This window comes from Platichthys flesus, chromosome 10 (genome assembly GCF_949316205.1).
Source record: "Platichthys flesus chromosome 10, fPlaFle2.1, whole genome shotgun sequence".
NCBI classification, from domain to species: domain Eukaryota; kingdom Metazoa; phylum Chordata; class Actinopteri; order Pleuronectiformes; family Pleuronectidae; genus Platichthys; species Platichthys flesus.
The window spans coordinates 8,835,540-8,863,281 of record NC_084954.1 but is presented as its reverse complement, the minus strand read 5'-3'; the positions used below and the strand labels follow the sequence as shown (position 1 = coordinate 8,863,281).

The 27,742-nt window shown below is 40.9% G+C and overlaps 1 protein-coding gene across 1 annotated transcript; it reads left to right on the top strand.

The window, feature by feature from the left end:
• The first annotated feature begins 259 nt into the window (after positions 1–259).
• On the top strand, positions 260–6,402 carry LOC133962434 (protein TUNAR-like). The gene is made up of 2 exons (XM_062398041.1): positions 260–420; positions 5,474–6,402. Exons 1-2 carry the CDS (start codon positions 385–387, stop codon positions 5,657–5,659), a joined length of 222 nt encoding a protein of 73 aa, XP_062254025.1. The 5' UTR covers positions 260–384; the 3' UTR covers positions 5,660–6,402.
• Positions 6,403–27,742: the final 21,340 nt, after the last annotated feature.

Sequence of the window (27,742 nt, the reverse complement as noted above, 5' to 3'; positions counted from 1 at the left end):
CCTCCACACAGACGAGAAGAAGGAGACGGAGGGGAGGACAGCAGAGAGGCAGCAGAGGTGGGCAAGGCAAACAAAACACACAGAGGAGAAAGAGGAGTGAAGCGGCGAGAGGAGGAGGAGGTGGGCTAGCACAGTTTGGGTGGGGGGGGGAGAAAGTGATGGCAGCGAGAACTTGGCCACTGTGGTGAGATGAAATTCAGGGAGGAGACACCGGAGTGCCGCGGGGTACCACATCCAACGAGAGCCCTACATTCGGAGCACCTGGAAGACGAGTCAGCCCTCTCCGGACCCTGCGCTCAGCCACGGCCGAAGGATGAGAGGGGTCTACTTTCACCTTAGGTGCCAGGGACGGCTGTGCACTCCAGAGAGGCGTCCCCCTCCAGCATGTCCGATGCTATGCTTTTCCTGATGCTTTGCAAGGTAGGTCCAGAGCTGAACTCATCACCATGTGCACAGTTGTCAACAAACACCTCTACTGAGCTGTAAATTGATAATGCGTCGTATTATATATTCTATAAATATGGGATATTTCCAGGCTCAGTTGTTTTTGTATGAATCATTGATTGAGGCAGCGGAGGCACTTCAACTGCTTCACTCTGACAGATAATACTTGCTGCTGCTGCTTTCTATTTGTCCAGGAAGCATGTCCTCACGCTCCTGTGGGACCCGCTGCTCACGCATGTCGTTAACAAGTTTGAAAGGCATCTTACATAGAAGCCTCTCTCCAGCTTTTTATATATGAAACAAATCATTCGGTACATTTGGGTCCTAGTGAGATCCTGCACTCCGACAGTAATTTTCTTGGGAGTGAGTTTAAATGAATAGAAGTTATAACAGAAGTTTGAATTCATGTTTTGAATTTCTGTTCTACATCATATTCAACTGAAAATAACACAAAACGTGAAACCTGTCTTCTCCATCAGATTTAAAAACCTACGTCGATACCTGCACGTGAACGTTTTAGTGCGATATTAAGCACTAATAAAAATGTTTTCCCGCAAACACAGTTCACGATCAATCCAAAATAGATCTGTCGCCTTCCTCCCCACCGCAGAACAATGGGAACAGGTTTTTGGAAAATGGGTCACGCTCATTATTATATTCATCAGATTTCCCCAACGCACGTCTCTTCCTCCTCTTCTTCCTCTCTGATACACTTGTGTGCATTATCAGTCGGATTCCTTACGTGGGTGTTTGTTTGTGTCAGTGAGTGACGGGCGTCAACCTGTCCCTGTGTGTATTTGTGTGTGTACATCTCGGCGGAGGATGGCGAGCCGCCTGCTTTAATTCCATTTTCTAAAAACAATGCCAAAAGCGACACTGCCTGTCAGACGCCGTTAGCATCTGGAGTCGGTTGACGTGCTCGGGATTATTCAAGTGGCAAGAGCTTTTACTCTCCACTGGTCTGATCTGAGGATGTTAGCTTCCGTTAGGGGTAGCAAGGATTTGTTGTCCCAGGTATGCTGCCCCCCCCCCCCCCCTCTTCTGTCTCGTTCTCTGTCTGTCTGCTCTTAAAACCGCTCCTGGCTGTCGCTGTACGAGAAGGAAGAACCAGGTGTGAGCTCGCCTCCCTGAGGAGACGCTGTTCATTTTCGGGACAGAGCGAGGGATTGTTGATCCAGAGGCGCTACGTGTGTCACCTACAGGGAGAAAAAAGTTAAGAGTGTGAGAAGGAGCTCTTGAGTGACAAGAGGAATCGATGCTGAGATAACTAAATCCTCCTCACATTAGAAGGAGTCAAATGGCTAGTCAATAAGAGGTGGAGTGGAGGAAGCTGTACTGTATCTTGTCTGGATTGATAATCTCTTGTGTCACGATAATCTACATCTTGCCCTGGACTAAGACAGCTCTGATCCCGTCCTCCTATCTCACACTGAGGAAGTCCTGACAGCTAGTTAACATTCATGGTACGTCTCTTGAAGGAGAACGTCCTCGGTGTCAACATGAGTTGTTGGCTTTTGAGGATGTCCAGAAAATATTTTTGTGTGTATGAAACGTACTCCAGCGTTTCCCCACCTCCTCAGGTTTAGGCAGAGCCTGGACTCCACCCCCCCGCCATCACCCCGCACCAACAACCCCCAGGCTAAATTTCCCCCCTCGTTTTTTTTCTTTTGCCAAGGAGGACTTGTGTGTATCAGGCGTCTTCATGCATGAGAGCACATCCAGAGCGCTGCACAAACATCGGCATTAAGGTTGAGGAAAGCCCTGTTTATGGTGAACCCCAGGAGAGGCAATCGAAGCCCATTGTCACAGATCAGAGGAGGAGCAGCAGCCTGATGGGGTTTTTATGTACGTCGGGAGCACAATGCATGTCGATGATTGGACATCGCTGTAATTCAGCGTGACTGTGTGGGATGTTAGCCTTTAGAGAGGACAGTTATTTTGATGCTCCTGGCCTCATAAACCGGCCCGAGCAAAAAGCCCTTTGACTTTTACAGTATGAAAGGCCTTTATATCAACTCATAGGTTAATCCATAAACACAAAAGCCATGATGGCCCTTATGTAAGTGGCTTCAATTTTGACTTATTAAATCTGACATTTCCTCTGCAGCATTGGCCTCAATTCGAATGTACTAATATAACTGAATAATTGTTGTGTTCATCACTTTTTCTTAATCACCCGACAAGAAGGTTATAGTTTCACCCGTCTCCATTTGTTAGTTTGTTTGTGAACAAGATTACACAAAAACTAAAGGACACATTTTCTGAATACTTGATGGAAAGATGAGGGAAGGGTCAAGGGAAGATCCCATTAACATTTGGAGGCGATATGGATCAGGGGCGGATCCTGGATTAACTTTTTCCACTTACTTCAAAATTGGGATATTTTCAACATTTTCCCTGTTTTCCAAGAGAATAATGGATCAATCTTAATGGAAGAAAATTGGTATATTTACAGAATTGAAGTGCGTGGAATTTGGGGCCCTAATAGTTTTTCTTTGTACCTTAGCTGATTCCTGGTATATAATGATTTCGGCCAAGACCTTTTCCCTCTGAGAACACGGTCAGTAAGTAAAAAATAAAGGGCCAAGTGCGCCAATGGTGATATAAAAATCTGGACTTTGGCCAAAAGGTTTGATAAACTTGAATTAAATCAAAGTACGCCTGTAAATAAGCCTTCATAACGTGGGTATTAAGGTTAGCTGCAGTAAACAACTCTGTGAAGTTAGATTTGTCTTTATCCGGAAATATAAATGTTCAGGAAGGCAAGTTTTCTGATGATGCAACTTTAGTTGAAGTCAGCACAGAGTAAAGAGAAAGCAAATAGAAGTGATGACATGTTGTTTCTGGTCCTTGGTCCATCTCATATCTATGTTACCTCACAAAGGTGTTGACATATTTCAGGAATGTTTTTTATTATTTGATGTCATCTCCACACAAAGTACATCAGCCAAAGAGGCACATTGTGTACTTCAGGTAACGTCTCTTTTTAAACTCTCGCTTGAGGTAAATGCAAATGTCAAGCGTAGCTTGTATCTAAGCTTTATACTAAAAGAAACATTTCAGGTTTTTTTATTTATTTAATCTGCAATAGTTTACATGCTTTACTGTTGCTAGTTGGCATGTAAAATCAAGTGACCCAAAAAAGGAAAATGTTTCTCCTGGGAGATGTATTGACAACTTGCACAAACTGCTGAGCCTACAGGCTGAAAACATACAGCTAGTTTCTAATGCCCTACCCCGGGCTACACAAATCAACACACATGCACACACACACACACACACACACACGCACACACGCACACACACACACATATGATGTCCAGCATATCACTCTGTAAACAATGATAGTAAAGGTTCTGTATATTGCTGCAAAATAGTAATAACATAGTCATAGTATCAGAAAAATAAATGAAGCATGGAATGGTAGCTTTCATGTGTTCAAGTTGTCATCCAAACTTTCAGAATAAATGTCTCTGTGGAGAGAACCAGGTCTATACATCTGAAAATGTATCCTTGTTTGTTATATGAGAAACTCAAAGAGCACATCCATCCACAAAGGCCGTTTTATCACCATATTGCATATACATGTTTGAGATCCTATTCCTACCGATCTGCAACAAAATCCACCTGTTCATAGATATGAGCACGTTGTAGATACCTTAGCTTTATCATAAATATTAGGCTCAATTCATAAAAATGTCAGAAACGCCTTAGCTCTCAATGCAAAAAAGAAACAAAGGTCACTGGAATCCTCCTTTAATCCGGATCTGCACCAAAAGTTCTGCCTTATCCCAGGCGCTTACCCCACACTGCTGTACTTTTTGAGTTATCCTGCTAACAGACAGACAAGGAGCAATGAAAAAACAACTGAGTATTATAACACCTACCTAAATTATTTAGTGACCCAAAAGCGGTTCATGGTTTAGCCTTCAATTCTTTACAGATTCAGAATCCACTCAAACATCACCCGTCTTTTGGTATCTATGAACTTTGACAGTATTATAAATTATTACAGTGTTTAACAGTTTTTCTCTTGCATACATTTGATTCAATCATTGCAAATCCTACCAATTTTATCCATCATTCTGCTTTTAACGACTGTAAAGTGTGGATGGTGGCTGAAGTGTGAGTCCACAAAACACGACGTCATTTACACCATGTTTTTACCCTAAATGTCCTCTGATATCCTCCTCATAGCCCGGAGCCACGTGCACGTGCACACACAGCAGAGCTCTCGCCTCTATGTTCTCGCCCAGGGGGCACGAGACAAGATCAGTGTAACTAATAACTGCAGCTATCGCAAGTTCTCACTAAATAGATAACCTGACTTGACTTCACGTGAATAGAATATATGCAAAGTGTTTCATATGTATAATAATCCTAAACTGCTGCAACCGACCAGTTAGGTTTTGCATTTCACACAAATGAAACAATTTAAGCTGCTTGGGATTCAAACACAAGCATTGACCGGTGCAAAGTCATTTATTTTTGATGGAAAATCTTTCACGTAGCCTTGAGTAAAACATATTTTTACAGAGGTGTGTATCGACAGCAGTGTAACATGCAGAAAGCAGCAGTACAGTAGTTGTGGTGTGAGTGTTGTGGTGGTTATTGTACAACTCTCGTAGATCCTCTGTCCAGTCTATCACCTTTTCTTTCTTTCACACACAAAACTCAGGAAAAACACTCCCAGGCTCTGACTGTTAAATCTGCAATAAGACCAATTTCCCACATATTTAATTTTCTTTCTCAAACAGATTTGGTCTCATTCTTGATAATCTGACATTAATATGCAGCTCTCTCTCCACCGAGTTGTAATTCAATTAACTATCTCATTATTTCCTTGGAACACACATCAGGAAGATTAAAAAAGAAAACAACAATTTCTTAATCACTTTACTGCTTCTCCAATCATCTCACCAACAGATAACACTGACATTATCTCTCGCCACCACCCGCTGTGCAACAACCATACTAACCAGTAACTAACACATGGATTTTCTTTCTCTCTCCTATCTGCCCGCTCCAGATTCGTCTGAGACGAAAACTGCAGACTTTTCCGGGGAAAATGGTAAATACTGTCTACAGTGATGAGGAAAGGGGAATCCAAGACACGGAAGGCAAGGAGGAGTCCATCTTGGCCATGCTGGGCATCATTGGGACCATCCTCAACCTGGTAGTCATCATCTTTGTCTACATCTACACCACCTTGTAGGTCTCAAACTCTTGTTGCGCTTCATTGACCGGAGCTCGTCTGAGCTGCTGCAGCTGCAGCATGTCCACCTGTACTGGGATGAGGATGGGAGGAGGAAGGACGATGCCCTTGTTCCCATGTGATGGACTGGATCTAAGTCTGTGTGATCACCATATGGAGTCAACCCTGCATCACTTTCAGCAACTCAGACTTTGGGACGCTGGTCTGTTCCTCTTCCTTTTACAGATTGGATTATCGAGAATATCTGGACACGTTTGACTTGTACATAAATGCATGAAGCCACTGAGAGACGTTAAAGACCTTGACGGAGACATGAAAGACGGCAGAAACAGAGAGAGTGGACACTTTTAGAAAATATTTTCAGACATTCTCACCGACTCAATCCATTGCTGATTGGGATTAAAGGTGAAGATGTGCAGAGAAAGTAAAAAACACAAGTATATTATTTGTTGTTTATTATTTCTCCTCAAAGATCCTCTCGGTAGAACACACCGTACATTCAGTTTAAATTTAAATAAACATATTATTATGTAATCGATTTTCATCTTGATTTTTTGTTTGTTTGTACATTTTTGTGAAGAACAACGTTGGAGGGTGCAGCACCTGAACATTTGCTCACATTCACACGACACTTAGATGTTTCATTTACTGAAACGAGTGGAGGCATTGTGTCAGTGTTAAGTGATAAAATGTGTCTGTTAATGGACACACTTGACTTTGTGCTTGACATTAAATAGAGGAAAAGTAGATACAACACACAATGGCTTGATTATCTTATATTATTTATATATATATATCATTTTTGCATCCTTTTAGTCTTCAAGGATCACAGCCGCTGAGATAAGATGCATCCGTGTATGAGAAAATTATTTTAACATATAGTTCAAGCCTCTTCTCGGAAGGCTCAGATAAAAAAAGTAATACTAGAATTTGAGTTCTATCATATATTCCAGGCTGCATGGGTTTATCAAAACTAATTTAAACACACTGAGCCGTCCACCCGTAGATGTACACAGAGTTTAGTGAACCTGAGAGCTTCAGATAGTTTGCATTGCTCAGCCATCGATCCTCAGTTTTTGCGTCACTAATTCTTAGACTCGTGCACAATAACTGTTTGCCTTAAAACATGAGGAAATGGCTATTTCCACAATGTATAAACGTATCAGGTTATTACTACTCTGTGAAGGAGTTCACTTGTTGTACATACATGTAATTCAATACCAGTGTCGTATTGTTTTTATTGATGAGAGGTCAATAATTGGTAATTTTATAACCCACCCTGCTTTTGTCTTTAAACAAAAAAACCATTGAGCAAATTAAGCTATTAAGAGTTATTTCCAGACCTGGGCCAAATCCTCTGTTGTTCTTTTTCTGTGGTGCATGACGGACATGTGAATGTTGGGAAATTTACATATTCACATACATTGTTGGATTAACTTCTAGTATTTTGTCCTTATGTGTCATATCTTTGATTGACAGGACTGACACTGTGTCATTTGTCCTCAATGTCTTACAAACGTACACTCTTTTTATCACCCAGGACTGGAAATAAGGAATAAAACACTTATTTGAGTGTAACTGAAGAAGGCATTAGACATGTGTCCAAAATGATTTCTGTTGTCATTTGTTGAGTAGCTTTACAAATAATTCAGTTTTTACAAATTAGAAGTGGGGTAAGCAATATTAGGGTTTGTACTATATCTCAAGAGCATAACAAACACACCCCTCCCTTCAGTGTTCCCTCCGAATCTCCACCTCAAGGTGAACCACCACTCTCATAAAAAGCTGAAGGACAGTTTAAACTTCTATTTAATAATATTAGTCCTTTCTAGAATGTTCTTTCACTGTCTGTTGCAGCAGAGTGACTAAATCAGATAAAGACACAGCTGCACGTCATCTGAGGGCAGCTTGTCCTCCCATCCCTCAATAGCAGAAGGCAGAGGAATGATTCCATTTAATTTAGAAATGGCAAAGAAAAGAAAGAGGTTTAGCGTTGGCTAAGTGTCCATGACTGCTCCCGTGGAAATCAGTGACTTCTGCCTTGTTCCCACATTGTTTCGTAAATACAGCGAAAGAGTCCGGGGAGGAGATATTAGCAGAATTCAACAATTGTTTTTTTCTGTTTGGATGAAAATCACTTACCCCATCTTTAAATCAAGTCATGTGACGGTTTGAACCTAGCTCAAGTGGCAAATTGATTTCCCTGAAACTGTGTTTTTTTTTTCCAATAGTTGGTTACAGATTTCTATTAAAGTTCAACATTTTAGGCAAAACGTTGGTTGAGAGAAAATTTCCAAAATGTTGAACTGATCCTTTGAAGAAATAAATAAGGATGTGCAGTGTATAGAGAATGTACGTCTATAGACATCAGGCTACATTGTGTTTATAGAACATGACATCTGTGTTTGTCAGTCAACAACCTCATGTTTTCAGAAAGTGCCTGAGATCAACGCGTATCAACCTCACCAGTGGCGAAAGGACTGGAAACCAGTGACACCAGTATCTTCATGAGAGCACATGTCATGTGACCAGGAGCGGGAGAACCCGTTCCATAAAGAGACTGGGATGTTAAACAGTTGAGAGGACGTCAGCTCTTCGTGAGTCGGGGTGAGGTGCTCGAACTCGTAAGAAAACAAAAGCTTAGACAGCACACGGACAAGTCTTATGAATGTATCATGATGTAAATGTTTTCCTTATCGTTTGCTTATCTCCCCTGAAGCTATAGCATCTCAACTCTCCTTATGTTTTATTTACGTGTTTGCTAATCCTATTTAAAATCATTGAATTAGTCTCTTGTGGTGGACAAATGGAAGGGTTTCGAAGATTTTTCAGATTGTGGTTTTGTTACAAAACGTTAAATAAATACCACTTAAAAACAGTTTTCCACTTGGAATGTGTTTTCTCTGTGTTGGAGGGACCGAGATGCATGGGAAAATATTCCGTTTTATGCGTCAGTGCACATCAGCTCCAATCATTAAATACAAGAAAGATCAATTTTGAAAGACTCTTTCAGCGCCGCAGATTCGGAAATAAAAAAGTGTTTAGACCAAGTGGCAAGCGTTTGCTCGACAGCAGTGTGGGGGGGAGGGAAAAATAAAATCTTTGAGAATCTATACTCTCCTGCCTCTGACAGCTATGTGAGATTACAAACGGAGCCTTGAAGAGGAAGATGGGGAAAGAAACAGGACCTTAAAGAGTCGGCGGCCGTACATCCTGCGAAAGAAGTGTATCTCCGTCTCACTGCAAATCAATCTGAAAGAGGCGGAGAAACGGACGAAGCACAGAGCGGCAGGAAAGAGGCAGAAACCAAATCGCTCTATAGACAATTTAGTTTTTTATCCCAGCTTCTTTTGGTTTGGATCTTATGGGTCATATATGTGTCAGAATGATTCCCCACTCCATTAAGAGTCCCCTGTGAGTGGAAACGCACTGGAACAATCCGGTTGGAGGAGGAGAAAAACGCTTGACTCTACATTTTCTTTAAATGTAATGGGTTAGGCCAATGAACCAAGAGAAGGCGACGTTGTTTGTTTGTTGCTGCTTAAATTCACACGTGCCCAGAAGCCCTCGTTGAGCTATTGTTTCACCTGGATCCCGGCAGCTGCCTTTTTTTTTTTTTAAATCCAACCCCCCACCGTTTTGAAGATGAGAGATGCTCGCTGAACAAAGTGCGGGAGATTGTGGCGCGTTCGCTGAGGGATGATTCAAGCGAGAAGATTGTCCGCGCAGACGTTCCATCTCTATCTCGCTGAGCTGACATTGTTTTGATGGTTTCCCGGGAAAAAAAAGCTGCGCGGGCGATTAATCCGTCCAGCGCACGAGCCACAGCAAATCAACAAGACAGAGTCGTGGCTGCCAACGTCGCTGTTTGAAGGCAATTGAACCTGTGGCAGATGCACTCGTTTCAATTAGATGTCCCACGGCGGAGCGTAGTTTTCAGTGTGTTATCCATGACATCAACAACGTTTTAATGCCCAAAACACAGCTCTTCGTGTAAAGACTAATTTTCCATTTTACAGGATGCCATGTGTAGGACTATTTGTTGACAAAATCATTTCTAAGCATTTATCTCTTAACGATTTGGCGAACTTCTCCTTTAAAGTACAATTACACCCAAACTAGTGAGTGCATCACAAGGGATTTCAGGCTGTGAGTAAAAATAAAAATAGGAGCTGATTCCCTGGTGTAGATCAAGGTCCTTTACCAAAAGATGAATAAAGCGGATCCCTTCACTTTCACTCTTATCGTATACTATTATTTTATATTGTTATTATATAATAATATAATACTTAATAAACAGTAATTACCTCACGCAATGTGTAGATGTTAAAGTATTCCCTCCCAAACAAAATAAGGAGTTTCAGGATTATGACATATGTAGAAACACATTATCCTCCAAATAAAAATCGACAAAGGATATTATTACATTGATATTGCAGAATAGTAAGTCGGTTAGTTTGTGAGTAAACTTCATTTACAAGGGACCACTTGATTTCAGCTCTTACGCTTCTTGTCAGTTTCTCATAATATTTTTCCTCCATGGACCAGAATGTGTTTGCTTCTCCTGACAGCAAAAACTCACCGTCTTACTTCTAACATCACTGCTACTATGACTTTCTGTTGCTTGACACAAAGGGGGCCAACACATAGAAAATGCACAATCTCACTGGAGGCTGTCAAAAGGCATTCTGGGAGATGTAGGAAAATCACTCCACGAGGCTTTGATATAATGTGAATACTAAAACACCATACACCACAATACCTCCTGGGATACACTGAGCACATACAGCAGGGATAACGTGTGTATGGGGGGGGTCTGATCTCAAGTTGGGGTTGGAAATACCTCGACAGCACACATGATGGATTACCCTGACAGGTCTTCTGTGACATACTTCAACTAAGAACAAAGACATCAAGCAGCAGCGGAAGTAGATAAGACCTGGGTCACGCTGGTGTCATATAACCTCTTGTGTCTGAAGAAAAACCAGAAAAACAAAGCCACACTTTTTTATCTAACCAGGTCACAGTTCACTCTGGAGTATCGATGTCGTGACTTCCCTGAGTCCAAGTCCTCCCTCAATTAGAGACGTGAGAGGATTTCTCCAGCAGATGTGTCCTATATAGATTTCCTGTCACAAAGGGTGCACATATCCAGCTGCCTTTCTCCACACTTATTCATGCGGAGAAATAAATCCTTCGATCAAAATCAGGGGACGGGCATGAAAGCCGTGAAAAATCCTGATAACAAATGTAAAACTCGGGAGAAGAAAGCGTCAAAGTGTCAGGTTCAGCTCGACTGTCAAGAGATTACAAATCTGTTGGTTTCTACCCTCTTCTTCTTTATGCATGGTGAATATTCTCAGTCGTGTTAAACTGGAGATCAACCTCTCGGCCAGGACGCCGGCGCTTAACATCACAAATATTTGGGAGGCTCGGTGGAGATCTTTTTGTTCCGAGTGAGGTGGGGAGGATTAGAAATGTCTTAGCTATAGAATATCATTCTTTTATTGACTAATTAGAGGTTTAATTGTATTTGGATATGGGTTAAAGAGCTTTGTCATGATCAAATCCAACAGTAAAGAAGTGCTGAGGTTAGAGGGTAACACAGAGAAAAGTGCTCCATGTGAGCAGAGTTCACTGAACACAACAGCGTTTGTGGAAGCTGTTAAATCCTGTCAGTTGTTTATATCTGAAAAGAAGTGTTAAGTGGGAAAGTCAAGACCTGCTATAGCTTCTACTTTTGGAGTATTAGCTACTTAGCCTCCTTAAGTGGAAATTACCAATTTGATCTGCTTCCTTCGCTCAGTTCAACGATTTATTGGTGGTTATTTCATTCACTTGGCAAAGTGGTCACATGGCATTTCAAATGCACCTTACTACGATAGACTGCATATAAGGATGGACATTTATAGCCAATGGTTATATTGTTGCCTCTATCTTGGAAAAATACAACTTAATAGTTAACATTACAATTGAGGGGAATAGTTAGGACAACTTTGAGAGTAATTTACCTGACTGCCTCATTTGCACATTTTGAAAAACTAAAGATTAAAAACTCGACCAACCGGGAATAATGAGGAAAAAATCCATTAATTTCCCCCTCGCTGTGTAAGAACTGTTCTCATTTTCCACCATTATTAACATAATAAACATGCAAACCCCACACCCACACATTTATCTCCCCTTTCATTATCAATCACGCACTCGAAACATTCACACTCTCACACGGCTTTAGTAGCAGAAGAACGGACGAGGAAGACAAAGTCATGAGAAGGAGAAGATGCTTTAAAGCGGTTTCTCTTGCTTTTGAGACTCGAGTAAAAGATTGAAATGGATTCAATTTAGAAAAATTCACGAGACTCAGTTTGTAATTTGAGATACTAAACTGTATTTGTTTTATATCAGAATATGCAGATTTTTAAATGTTGCACATTTCTAAATTCTCATTACACCCTTTGAATTAGACCATTGCAGGATTAACAGAGATCTTGATGAAACCACATTTATATTCACTTTATCCAGATCTTTATTCGTATCAACACCAAAGATACTGAACTACTGAACCCCTAGATGGCCCCTCATAAAAAAAAAAAAAAAAAAATGATGAGTGTTCTAAAAATGTAAGTCGCTTTGGATAAAAGCGTCAGCTAAATGACATGTAATGTAATGTAATGTAATTGCCATCACTCATAAATATCAGCCCTGTTTTTCCATTAGGATCCATATAATATTCCAAAGAAAATTGCTGAACATGTCAAAAAATGCCATATCTCCTAAAAATAATGAGATGTTTCTTGGAAATTGGCTCGGCAGTTTTTGCTTAATGCTGCTGACCAATCATCAACAACCAGCCAACCAGCCAACCAGCCAACCATCCAAACAATCAACCAACCAAACAGCCAAGCGATCATGGTAACCTGACCTTATCTTTACTATAGTCTGCTCTGTTAAGGTGAAAGAGGTAGGGCTGAGACACTAGGTTAATATTAATCTAAATACAGGTGTTTAATAGAGTTATGATAAAGCTAGTCTCTTGTCAACTGTCTCTTTTAATTTAGGCTGATCTGAAGTGTTTGATTGGTCGACTGGAAAATCTCACTGAGAGTTGAAAGATATACAAAAACATATATACAGAATACACAATAAATGTGAGTTAATAATAACTTAAAATGAGCTTCACTCATAAGTAGTAAAGTATCTCAAATCAAATTTATCTGATTCACATCCCTGAATAACTGTACTGTCAAATAATTTACTGAACAGGACCCACTGATGGTAAGAACAGTTTAAATGGTCCCAGAATCAGAAAGGACAGATCACAGCAAGCAGGGTTTTTTTAATGGGCCGAGGAGAAGAAGAAGCGTAGGGGGGAGGGGCAGCTGTGTTGTCTCAAGCTGAGACTGGACGTCTCAGCTCCCAGTGTCTGTCACTGATATCTAAACAACGACCGCTGAGCTGATCGATAGAGTGCCGACCGAGGGGCATCCAGAAAACCCACTGTTGTGGTAAAGTGTCTGTTCAAGAGCACAGAGCGTGTGAGAAATCACTGATTCAAATCTGAACCTATATTGTTTTTCATATAATTTTTTTTTGCATTCAGCATTAAACCGCTAAGACTGCTGATCGGAAAAGTACAAGATGTATCTGATCTGGTGTGAAGTCAATGCTCACTAACTACTTACACTGTAGTGGATGAGCTCAGCAGAATGGATTTTGCTCTTACTGTACTTCTCACTTGGAGTCTGATTTGTACCCGGAGGAGTGGAATGGACGACTCTCCGGCCAAATGATTAAGGCCTGGTGGAGGCGAGGTTTAAGCAGAAAAAAAAAAGTAGAAAAAAGAAGCTGCCAACCAGACACAGTCGTATTCAGGGGCCGAAACACCCCAGTGCACTTCAATCTACCAGCTGTAGAGGTATAGCACACACGCCGCGTGGCCTCTGAGTGTACATTCACTCGTTCCTGCTGTTTGAAGCACATCTCTGCTATATGGAGCATCTTGTGCTGATGTGATTTTTGCCCGAGAACATGAAAATGGAGGACGACACGGAAGAAAGCACGTAGCCTGCTTATGGGGGAACATAGTAACTGCTTTTCAAGATAAAAAAATCAACATTGTTTATGCAATTAGTAGCTACATTACATTACATTACATTACATTACATTACATTACATTACATTACATTACATTACATTTAATTTAGCTGACACCTGTATCCAAATCGACTTACAATAACAGAATTTAACCATGATGGTGCAAACCTAGAAAAACAAGAATCAAGAAAGTAAAATTTTCTTCAAGAAAGCAAAACTACAAAGTGCCATTAGGAAGTTCCATTTATGTGCTACTAAATTTTTATTCAAGGTATATTCAGAGGTGTTTTTTTAGTTTGCAGCGGAAGATGTGTAGACTTTCTGCTGTCCAGTAATACTACGTTTCATTAGCATAACTATTGTAATATACAGTAAGTGGTACCAACTAGAGTGTCACTACCCAATGAGTCAGGCTGGGTTCGGCCCAGGCTAGTGCCAGTAATCGATAGAGGGAAGCTGAAAAAATAAGGTAACTATGTTCGTATTGGAAAAAAAAGTATTTAATAGTTATTAGTGTACAAACCAGACGTTGTAACACAGCAGGGAGGGGCACCCGAGAATGTTCGATTACGTGAGAACCCAGTTAAATGATATGATCCCCTTTGTACAAGAAAATGCAAAGACAGCACGGTCAGACACCCAATGACGAAACCCAATTAGAAGATTGTAATGATGTGGTTTGGTGTGATTTATTTCTTTTTAGGGCGGCGATCAATTTGGCCCCCCCACCCCCACAGTCCCTAAATGTGCCCCTGCTTACAACGTTTCTCATTAGTTTTAATTACAGGTTACATCTTCACCTTAGAAATACAAGGCACCACACAAAAAACAGTGAGATGTGCCTTTTCATTATCTTATTTTTGTATGTTTTAGTTCAGCTAAGTTGTGTGTAACTATAAAACATAACTTAAACAGAGGATGAATCTATGATTCTCTACGTGGGGGGGAGGGATCTGAATAATTTGTTGTACTCTCGTATCATATTTGACAGGATTGATCCCCTAAGAGAAACCAACAAAAATAAATCTGTCCTACGTCAGTGTGACTCATTAGCTGCATGACTGTTATAGCTGGAGATCAGCATCAACAAAACAAATAGACCCCCCCCCCCCCCCCCCCACCCATCAGGTGTTGGAGCAGCAGCAGCCGCCCCAGCAGCATCAGTCCACTCCAGTTTGGCATGGATTCAGATTTAATGGGGTCACAATCATCACAGCGGCTGTCTGCTTGTTGGAGTCGAGCACCTTCAGCTGCAAGGCTGAACCCCCCCCCCCCCCCCCCCCCACACACACACACACACACACACATTGCATTGATTTGTTCTACATTAAACAGCAGAGTGAGGACGAGCGTAGGACACAAAGGCGGACAAAGAAAGCATGCAGATGACTTACGGAGGGGATGTGTCTTGATCTGAGGAGCCAGAGGGATTTCACAGCTCTGGAGACAAGTGTGTTTTGAAAAGAAGAAAGGAGACAGACAGAGAAGACGCACACTGTTCATCTGCTGATGGTGACTGAGAGTCAGTGCATGTCGTTAAAGATGGTCCCTGTCATTTATAGATGACAGATTTATCAATGCAATACTTATTAGTGTTAAACATGTAGACACGTTGCAGTAAACCCATTTATATTGAAATGCACCACCACATATATATAAGCCTCAGTACCTAAACATGTAATAACAACTTAAATCAGAAAACCAGACATTTATTGCATTGCCATATGCCTAAGCTGCATTTAAAAAAAAAAGATGTAAGGTTCATAATATCCTATCCCCTCCCAGCAAACTGTTTGAAACACACTTGAGTGAGATGTTTAAAGACTTTCCTGTGCAAGATTGTCATTTGAATGCATAGAAGACACTTTAATCAACACATAAGCAGTTTATACACAGTTTCATCAGTTCAATACATACTTGTCAACGATATAACACAGTTAGAAGTTTAAAACTTTAAAAGATTAAAAATTATATAAAAAAGACAAGTGCACGTTTGAAGGAAGTGTTGTCGAGTCCGGCTCACAATATAACAGATGGTGGATAAATAATAAATATAAATATAAATAGTTAAAAAATAGTTAATTATATTAAATTTAATAGCAGTATCAATTGAAAATTGCTCACAGAACTCTGTAAATCTAAATACATTGCACATGAAAAAACTGTGAGTGTACAGTACTCTTGCATGTTGCCTCACGGTGAATTGCACAAACCCACAGCATTAAGTGTGGATTCAAATGCTCATATTATTAGTATTTTTAATAACTTATAGTACAATGAGTAATGCAATTGAACTACTACCTCTTATATGTCGTCATCCACAAGTAAAAATATCCTTCGACCTTGAAACTGAAATGTTTTTTTTATTTTTACAGTTTCACTGTGTTGCATTAGACCAATAATAATCTGTCCGCCCCCAGGCAAGCTGTAGAAGGGATGAGCTCATCCCAACATTTTACGGCGATCTGCACAGAGCTACGACCCCACAAAATTTGTCAGCTGCTGACCTCTAGTTGACACAGAAGGTAACAGCAAAGACTATTCAGGAGGAGGGAACAAAAAAAGGAAAGGGAGGATGTTTTTCATCATGAGCAGGACACGAGCAGACGAGAGACGACGCCCTGAACGTCTGAGTAAATCTTTGTGACACTTTGGTGGCTTGTTTCACGGCCGATTTTCTTCTCAGAGGTTTGAAAAGTGTGACGTCGAGGCCTGATCTGTATTCAGTCTGTGGCAAACTGAGTCCACTTCCACTTGGCCGTGCACTGCCACTCACTTCATTGATATTCAGAGGAGGGAGCGTTTGATTTAAACGGGTAGTGATCTACTCAGAACAAAATCTCATTTTCTAATATGAAAAGTCCAGGCAAGAATTTTTGAAAAATATATGACACAGATGCATGAAACCTACAGTGACACGTGAGATGCATGGGTTATGCTGGAGGGAAGGAAACGGGGAAACGGTGATTTGACTGAGGTCGGGTCTTGACCCAGCATTTTTCCTGTTGTACTAGTTGTCCATCTTTGCAGGCCATCACGTCTTACCTCCAGCTTACTCAGCCGCCCCCCACCCCCCAACTGGTAATCACCCTGAAGCCAAAGACTCAACAGCTCAGAGACTAGAGAACAACACTGCGAGTGAGTCTGCACCACAAAGGCTGATTAATTGTTTTATCGATTTCTTGGGTTTCTTAGAGCGGATGATCTCAAACTGATATCCAGGGAGCCCCCTCCCCCCCACCCCCGAAGGGTCCATGAGGGGTTGCAGGGGTCAAAAAGGGTAATCATCTATTATCACTATAATTTCATCTATAAATAACACACCGACACCATGCATGATTATTTTGGTTCTGAATTGCATACACCTCCTTTAATTAAACATCCAAAAGCAAAAATATTTTGCTGATGAGAGCTGTGAAACAAACGTTCCATGTGACATGAAGGGACGTCAGCTATTAAACAGACTGAGGACTAATTCACACGGGTCACAGCTTCATTAAACAAGGCCGCTCCCATGTTAATACCACTTAAAGGAATACAACGACACATCAAGCATTCATGAGGGTTACAGAGCTAAACACAGACGGTAAATATGTCGTCAAGCACCTGACCAATTTCTTAATGTTATCGACAAACAGACTTGACCTTGTAATAGACCCCCCCCCCTCCCCTTTTTTTCATCACCGCTGAAATATGAGCGCAACGTGAAAAACAAGCTCTCGAGTCAATAACTTTCAAATGTCTGTTCACTGGATTCCACTGACAAAATTAGAGGAGACAATTATTCCATTAGCTCGGGTCTAGAATGTGTCAGCGTCTGGGGACGAATCGCATCTCTTCGTGTGTGCATGAATAATTCATAATCGTTAATTGCACACGTTCACAACCTTATTCGACCCCTCGGAATGAAACCACATTACTGCACATCGGATCTCGGACTCCGGAGTCATGTATGGATTTTGGAACAATTGAAATGTTGTAAGGACAGAAAAAAAAGGTGATTATCTTCATGAAAGCATTTTTAAGTGTGAAGCCTCACAGGAATTCAACGTGGCTGGATTTTCTGACCTTCTCCCCTCACTTTAAATGAATGGCAAGAAGCTCTAGCACAGCCAACAGCCTTTCTTTCCAATGTATGTATGTAGCAACTTCTGATTTATATATTTTGGATTTATTTTCTTTCTTTCTCAACACTGCAATGTTGTGATTTCTCTGTTGGAAATGCTCAATAAACAGAGTCCAGCCTCGAAACATGAAACTAAATTTAAGCAGTGAGTCGTCATGTTGATGCTATTTTTAAAGTTTCTGTTCATTAACATCAGTCCCTGTACATGAGCTTTACAGTTATCATTCAGTCATTGAGAAGATATTATTGGTCTCCAGAACCATTCAATGCTGTTGTAAAGAACAACGGACAAACACACAAAAATAAATCCGCAGTAAACAGAGTCCTCTGGTGGTGAGGACAGGTCAGAAGACAGTGAGCTTCCTCCAAAACCTCAAGTCTTTGAATGAAATGAATCGAAAAAGATTGAGTTGTAACAAATTGCGGAATTAATTAATATTTAGTCTTCATTGAGAACTTTCAAATATCAAAAACATGATTCATCAAATGTCCGAATCAACTGCATTTGTCTGTGTCCTTAACTGAGTCTTTGTTTTCTAATGATGTTAAAAATGTAAAAATATGAGCTTTAACTTAAACAAAACGATTCATAAATGTTTGTATGGAAAAACTACATATTTAATACTCGGACAAAATATAAAAACATCCTTTAATAAATAAAGGGTATTGAACCCTACATGACTTAATAACTACAGTAAGGCACTGAAACAGAAATGTGAAGATGTTTTATTTTATGCACAAGATAAGTGTGTCATAGCAATAACACAAACTGCATAGTATTTGATCAAATTAAAGAAAATTCTTACCAATATTTTTGTTTTTTGAAATTCTGAAGTCATTTTTGTCGACGTAAATCTGACCTGGCATCTTTTTCTTTTGTTGTTATCTGATATATCTGAGTTTAACTGGTATTAAACACCACAGACCCTCCTCCATTATCCCTCTAACCAGCTGAAGAGAACAAACATTTGAATTGACACTGTGGTTTCTGATCTCAATGACTCGAGTTAGTGACATAGGCCCCATGTTTATGTTTCAATGTTGAGGCACATGTCACGTTACACATCTTCTGTGCCATAGGGAAAGGCAGGGGAGGAATGAGGGTCACAGTTTTGTGAGCGAGTGTGAACAGAAAAGGTTGGTGACCTTTTCAGAGAGCCATCCTTTAATGAACACTGACAGCGTTTAAGAGACCGATTACCATTCCTCTGGTCCTACATTAGGCCCCCAGTCAAACCCAGTGATTGAGTCATTGTCCCCAGACAGCACAGCAACAGCAAGGAAACACAAAATCAATACTTCACTGCTGAGGATTGATAGTTTAGAGATTGTGACAGCAGCATGTTCATCCATTTATTCATTTTCTATACCTGGTAAACATAACTGGACTCAATAATGCATTTATTTAGAAGTGGGGTTGGTTCTGGAGAGGATGTACACCAGCTGTGTCCGGAACCTTCTTCCAAAGACGCTCACTCACAGGAAACTCAAGTGGCATTCAATCAGTCGTCATCAATGTGCAAGTCAAACCAGGCACTGTATATAAAGATGTGGACACTGCCATCTGACGGCAATGGGGTCATTTGGAGGAGAGGAGTATCACAGTCCCGCCGATACACACACTCAACTAAATGTGAGTCAGTCTCAGCTGTCAATCATGAAGTAACAGCAAATTGTTGTAGCATCTAATAACAAATTAAAACCAAATTCACTGGAAAGGTATATAAGGGTGGTAAAAACAGTTTTTTTTAAGTTTTAGTTTGTGTGAATGTAAGGACTGTGTGAAAGTTTAGTCATTTAAGGTGGGAAAAAGTAGTTTAAGGTTTCTATCGTCTCCAATTCTACCTTCCTGAAAAAATGTTTAAAGTACAATTCACGAGTGCAACAAGACAAGAAAGATTTAACGATTAACCCAATTCCACACACACCAGAGAGGCAGGTTCGCAGTGAGTGCTTGGCCACATTCACCCAGCGACACGTTTCATGCACCGCTGCAGCAAACACGAGAAGTGCATACCGGAAACAGGCCCGACAAGGGTAAAAGCAAGAGGAGCAGCAAGGGGGCACGCAACCGCTCCTTTCGTCTGAGGCAGCCTCTCACCCACCTCTTCATGTTTGTCATATTAAATATTGAGCTATTACACAGCCTTAACACAAGCCACCCTGCTTCTCAATCTTGCATTTAAGGTAAGAAAAAAAAAAAGAATCCCCTGCTGTCTTTCTCTACGTTTTCCCCAGCCGCCGAGAAAACCTTCTACAACGTCTCCTGGAGGAATCGGAAATCCCTGCAATCATCTCCTCAGACGGACTCGAGTGTTGATACTGAGATGAGGAATAAATTGATGAGGCTACATTTGGATGAATAAATTAGAGGGCCAACTTGTAGCAGGAATACATTTACATCTAGATGAGTTTACAGTCCCTGACATATAAGCTCATTACTGGCCAGCACGGCCTCCTCCAGACGTCATCGCCCAATTGGATTCCTAACTCATTCAGCCGGGTCACCGCTGCGACTGTGAGAACAATACGTACAGTAGCCGCCTGACTGATGCGATAAATCACAGCCTGGCAGCTGCACATTAAGATGACCTTACTTTAATAGCAGTTAGTGCACCGGCGAGACCTCGGGGTGCTGATAAATGTTACAACATTTACACTTGAAGGATTCTTAATTACCGGCTAAACAGCGCGGCCTCTGCCCACCGACATCATCACAGGGAAAATACTTTACTGCGATTCGCACGCCCCAAACCCACAAACTCTTTCTCTCCGTCGTTCTGGTGTGAAGCAACGGTCCTCGGAGGGCAGTTTATGTCCACAAATAAAACACTCTGTTTATATGGCATCGTAAAGAAATGTGGAAGGGGAGTCCTACCTTTATATGGCTCGGCTATGAGACACAAGGAGAATGTGTTAAAGAAGCAGCAACGTGAAGGGCTCTTTGACCTCCTTGAGCCAAACATGTCATTACAGAGGAGGATATACCCGCGTCTGCATGGTTTCTTGTAATTTTTTAACTTTTGAACTCTTTAAAATTAATATAGGACTCAAATAAAAGTTGGTTTGTGTCAAGCCAAAAACAATGGTTTATTTGATACTTTTGTTTTTAGACCTCGACGTTGGGTTTGTTTGTTTATTTTTCAACAGGATGACACAAAAACTATGAAATGGAATTCCCCCAACCATGAAATATTTTTTTCCACTTTCTCTAAAATTGCGGGATTGGTGTGTTTTTCTCTTGTTACCTATTCAATGGATAAAATACTGGAATACTGATCTATGCAATGTGGTCCCATTCTTGTTCTAACAATAAATCTAATTATGTACGATATAGGGGCACACAGCGATGAATCCAGAAAGAATTATTTCCTAACTCTGTTGATTTTTTTTTTAGCATCTTTCAGCTCCTAGTTTTGGTTTTCAGGCAAATAACTTGATTCATTTATTGCTGCAAGAGGCAGCTATAAAACGCACTGTACTCTACCTACTCAGCACCAACCAGCAGACAGATAACCTCAGTCACTATTTGTGAAACACAGCAGAGAAAAAGAGCCAGATATTTGGTGGAGACCAAAGTGGAGCTAAAAACAGAATGAAAATTGGACTGTGGTCAGCAAAGCAACTCCAAATTATTGGATGAGTTGAAGCTGATGCAGGGTCAAAAATATATGTGTATAATAATAGTCATTTTCAATTCACTTGAGGAAGCAGCCTGTTTTTTGATTGCTCCTGGAGCAGTATATTGTGGCATATTACCAAGTCATTACCTTATCCCGCAGTCCTTACAGTGTAACACAGCAACACGCCTCTGTAATGTATCCGAGGCAAAGCAGTAATTAAAGCCAATAAGACCTGATGTAAACAAAATCAATAGAGCGGCAACGGCGTTTCAGAGTCATCATAGTGTAATTATGTGTAAACAAGTGTGAATGTGTCCTGGAAAAGCGCTGATCTAATTAATATTCCGTCCCAGCAGTTTCCTCCCCGTACAAAAATACTGTTTGAGTCAAGAGGGCATGACTGCAGATTAGAATGATCAAATTACTTGATGTGTTTAATTAATTTGCTCTCTCCCTCTCTGCCACGGACCGTATGAAGAAAGGCAGTGGGCGTGCAGGTTTTCAGGATCAAAGAATGAGCGGAAATGGCCCGGAGCTGGAAGTGGAAGGGAAAAAAGAGAAGCGCGGACACAAATGGAAGGAGAAAACAAGAGGGTGTGTGGAAAGGTAGAGGTGGCTCTACTGGGAAATCTGATGAAGGGGAGACTCGAGGGGGGTAAGACCCCTTTGTCATGTAGATTCCAGAGGGCTCACACGCTCATGCACATGAAGAAACACACACGGTCGAGCTGAAGGAAAGCCTGATATCATCTGGACTCAAGAGGAAAGAAAGCAAACATATCGCCTAAATTATAAGAATCCTCCAGAGCAGTTATCTTTTGTTAAATTCCATCTATCCTGTGTTTAAACATGTTGTGTAGCCAAATTTATTTTACACTTCTCACAAAATCGTTCCCTGGACTCAGCTCTGACCTCTGGCCACCGTTTGAAGGACGCTGCTTCCAGAGTGCACACATCAACACCTGTCACTTCCTGCCTGCAGATGTTCAATAGATGCTTTGTGACACTGCATGTCCCTCATCTATAGCTCAGCCCAAAGCCGTAACCCTCGGCTCCCCGGTGCACCATCACATATACAGGCAGCGGACTGAATATGAGATGCAAGAGAAGAAGAGGGCTGCTGTGGTGACAGCACGGCAGGGGGGCTGTGGGTGCAGGTAATGGCAGATACATAAAAGCAATGGCTGCTTTTTATGGTTTACAGCAGGTAATAAGAACAATACAGCACAGTCAAGGACCTCGAGGGCCCCTGCTGATGCAGGACATGTTATGCAATGGTAAATCACAGGAGGAATGTTTGTATGTATGTTTACTACATCGTGGTCATTGTGTTGACATGAATCAAAAGATGATTCAAACACATGTAACGTGTATAAATGATTAAGATTCAAAAAGATGAAAAATAGAGGGATATGTAAATTGCATAAATGTTTTACTTTCATGTTTTTTCCAATTAGCTCTAATTGACTAAACATGCCTCTATTTCTACGGCCTCATTTCTGGCGCTACGTCCCAAACACTTGAAAAGAAAATCAAACGCAAACCCCCGTGAGCAAATTGAGATTACACCGACACTTTACATGTAACAAGTTTTTACATCACAACAGGATTCTGTTTGAGCTTGAACACATTCAAGCCAAAAGGAAGCGGGAGCTCACATCAAATTAATTATTGTTTGAAACGTGTGCAGAAGTGAAAAGTCAGTCTTTTCTTTTCTTGCATGTGTGAATGTGCTTATTTCATCACATTTAGTTTGTGGTCCACAGCAACTTTAATCCCACTGTCACAGTCATTTAGAAAGTGTAACACATCACATTCATTAAAAGAACTTACATCTACTGCAAGAGAATTTTCACTTGGACAGATAAATACCTGTGAAGGTGTCAGTTTAAGGTAATGTAACTTGTATTAGTTGTGTTTCACTTTATCACAGTTGATTTAATTTCATACCAGTGTGGTATAGTAAACGATATCATTATAAAACAAAAGAAAACTAATTTCTATGTATTCAGGTGTTTTGTATTCCAGATAACTTGGGAGTTTTTATAGTGCAGAACTTTTATTTTACAAGTAGCATTTAGACAGCAACTCCCTTATGAGGCCAAATGAACATTTTATCTGGGCCTGCACCAACTTTCACACACTAATAATAATCATAAAATGAATCAATAAAAAACAACTGCAGTATTTTTTTTTCATATCATAACAAATAACTGTTATAATTAACCTCTGCGATCCCAATTATATTTCTTAAATGACTTATGTCCGTTCACAAGGTTGACATCTTAGATGCATTAATCTAACAAAGTTTTAATGTGATTCACTAACTTTAAAATGACGATAATAATCAAATGTGTTTTTACAGGAGCTCGTATCAAATGGCATCAGCTCTGTGTTTTCCTTCTAAATAAAATCTGGCTCTTATAAAACGACCTTGAGCAGGTTACACACTCAGGTTTATTTCTGACTCCACACACTGTAATAAAAATAAATTGATACCAAAATGGTGATCTAATCAGAAAACAACGGCAGATGACATTTACTGTGGCAGATCCGATCTGACAGATGAATCACCCTCTGTCCTTGGATGCAGTTCGTGGTTCGGGTGCGACCCCTGACCTGGACATGTTGTGAGAGTATGTTTCTATAGGTCACAAGGGAAGCCTATTGCCATGTCGACAGTAATGATGGCACACTAATACGCACGCATATGGAAGCAAGACACATGACAACAAAATAAAATCTGAATAATACTGAGCTTTGGCAGCAGCACAGATGACAACCTGGGGGAGCAGGAGTGTTTGCTTCAAGTCACCGGAAGCAGCAAAGCAACCATTTGTGGGTTTGCACAACAATTATCCTGCCAACCTCAAACCCCCGTGCAGGAGACTACAGCGTCAGAAAAGTGAGGACAATTTAGACAAGTTGCCACATGGGTGAAAAATAACTTAACACTTTGCACAGGTGGTCCTCCGCAACGTGCTGGATGTCCCGAGATAAAATGGACACCTGCTCGTAAGCTCAGGCGGCCACCCGGAGCTGCGCTGCTGTAACCACGTGACACACCTCACTCTCCACAACCCTCTATCATACACGCTCTCCAAATGTGGCAACCTATTTAGCAATGACCTCTTATCTCTCCCTTTGCTTGTTGATGCCTGTCAATTCAGCGCCTCGCCCCAGCATCCACCTGCAGGCTCCCAGTTTTACAACTGAAATGGACGGTTCCAATCCTGGCTGGCATTATGTCAAGCTACAGATCAGAGGGCCACAACTAGACAGGGGTGTTTCAAAAGGTCCACTAACCTAAAGGTTGTTGGTTTGATCCCTGATTCCTTCAGTCTGCAATTAAAAATGTCATCAGGCAGGATACAGAAACCTAAAAGTGCTTCTGACGGCTGTGCCAACAATGAATGAACCGTGTTTAATAGGAACTTGTTAGATACAGAAGTGTGTTGACTAGTCGAAAAAGTCCTCATATACCGATTTCCACAGACGTGTGAGGTCTTGAGGTCTTTGCATCTATTGGTTGTGGACTCAAGTACAGTATAACAAGATTAAATGGTTTATGTGAGTGCTAGCTTAACATGCTACCATGCTATCATATGCTACAGCCATGCTAATGCTACTGAAGAGGTGTAACCAATGGTGTTAACATAGCACATGATAAGCTACTGCAATTCTATTAGCCGGCTTGAGGGGTCAAAATAGAACTGTATGTCCCTGGTTTTTATCACACACCATTTTTAAAGCACCGCACCACAATCTCACCCAAGGACTCTTTTGCATGCAGACTGGAGGAGCCGGGATCAAACCCTCACCCTTCTGCTTAGTGGTCGACCCGCTCTATCCCCTGAGCCACAGTCACCCAATACAACTTTCCAGGATGTAACTATATTCTTATTCATTCACTCTTATATATATATATATATATATATGTATACAGACATATTCAGCGATTTCCCCAAGTATTACCATATTTATATCCATTAATTTCCCAGCCTATCACTTCATTAACCTTCACGTACATCAGTATGCATCAAGGCATTTTCAACATCTTAACATATCCCATAAATAAGTCTATGTGTATATTATTCATGTCATATTATTTATGGATAATTGATGAATTACACTCACAGGCTAACTCTGCGGTCACTTTAATAGTGTTGTGTGTTGTGTGTTGTATTTATTTAAGTTACAGAATACAGGTTTAATGCTTTCTACACCTCTACTAGAACATTGTTAGAGAGGAATTAAAAAAAAAATATTGATATGAGAGAGGGAGAGGCTGACATGCAACAGTGAACCAACGGCAGCATCACGTGCAAGTCGTCCCTGGTACATGACACGCACCTGAGCCAAGTGAGCCTCTAAGGTGTGTCAGTCGTTCAATAGCCCCCGATGATCTCCTTTCACTAAAACACACACACACAGACACACACACACACACACACACACACACACACACACACACGCACACACGCACACAAAAAGGTCAGGACAGTTTGCCCAACACTTGTTTCTAAGAGTCGTAAGTGTGCACATTTGGAAGTGCATTTTCCAACCTGTTGCAATAAGTTTGCATTTCTTCCCCCATGATTTGTTTTGGTTCACCTGGGTAAGAATAAATTGCCAGTGAAGACAAAGCAATCAGTGCCAGGAAGAGAGCATAAACGACAGGAGGACATTTCAAAGTCAATTTTATTTATGGTTGGCGAGAGGAGCCTCAGACAGAGGCGAAATTAATCAGGTGATTTCAGTAGTAGATTGTGGAGGCGCAGCTCATTTCCATCCATTTAAGATGGGCGGCGGCACATGGAGGACGTGGGAAGGCGGCCAGGGTGAAGATGGCATGAGCCTCCCATTAAATGGAAACAGATACATTTAAGAGTGTATTAAATAATTACTGCAGGGGAAATGGAAGCAGATATTACTGGAATGGCCATAAAAGAGAGATATATGGATCAAAAGGGAGGCGTCGCCCAAAGGCTTTGTTGACAGCTCCAATGGGTGTTATGTGATTTAACAGTAAATATTATTCCCCAGTATCATGGTCCATTTTATTGATTCCCTGGGGGAAATTTGCTACATGCATTTGACCCATTTAGATCTTTTGGAGGAGCAATCAGTCACAGCTCAGCATCACCCCCCAGTTTCTCATTTTTTTTTTTTTTGGACTGACAAAGATCATTAAACAAACAAAGTAGTTAATAGTTGGGTGAGAAGTCGATCTCATCTTTAAAAAGTACCAATGATCAAGATGCCAGGGGATGTTTGTAATATTCTATATACTCGGTTCATAATCTTAGTAGCCTTGGCAAATAATTTATAGATCAGTTCTACTCAAAACCATAAGCAGCTTACATACATGCTCTGAAGTCCAGACATTATCATGACATTTTCCCGAGGGGCTTAATGTGAGAATATAAAATGTTCATATGGCAACTGACTCTTCCTGACTCCCCCCTGGTGAAATGCCTGTAAAATGACCATATGAGTCCATGTGAGAACATTTCTGGAAAATGAGAGGGTGTGTTGTTAACCTTCCAATGATGGACTCCAAACTGGAAGAAAACATATATCAGGATGCAATCTCAGAGCTCGATGATGATTTAGCCTTTGGGGCCAACAGGCAATATTTTGGGGCTTCCCCTGTAGACAGCAGAAATCTGGGCCAGGACTCTGTCTGACATTACCCGCACACTGTCCGACTAGTTTCTTTTATCACACGAGTCAAAACCTTTTTTCCGCATTAAACACGTTTTGCAGGGCTTTGAGATCTACATGATATTTCGGCTCATCTCATATGAATGCAGATCAACTGAAAACGTGATAGCTGATGCAATTTCAGTGTTCTGACTCTTTTGCTCGCCACACATAAGCCTACTGTTTACCTGCGGGCAAGCAAAGTCTGCTCAAATGTCATTGGCCAAACTAGAATTGGAGACCCCAATCTTGTCCATTGTCTACAGATCCTGTAGTTTCACATTTGGAATTCATTTATAATTAAATAAAAAAGATTAATAAAGAGGTGCCTGATATTTCAGCTCAAGTCCTTCACGATGATGCGACAGTGACAGTTCAGCTCGTGGTTACACTTTGATTTGCACTGATTGGTCTGTAACCTTAGAAAACCTTTCAGACCAGCACGATGATCCAATCATTCTCATTCTGTCCTTTTTTATATTGCTCCACTTATCTATTTTATGGCAAATGAAGATTTAATCTGTGATAAGAGAT

Excerpts from the sequence above, each read along its gene's own strand:
- LOC133962434 (XM_062398041.1), top strand. The coding sequence starts at position 385 with ATGTCCGATGCTATGCTTTTCCTGATGCTTTGCAAG. Across the intron at positions 421-5,473 it reads TTTTCCTGATGCTTTGCAAG|ATTCGTCTGAGACGAAAACT; the intron begins GTAGGTCCAGAG and ends TGCCCGCTCCAG.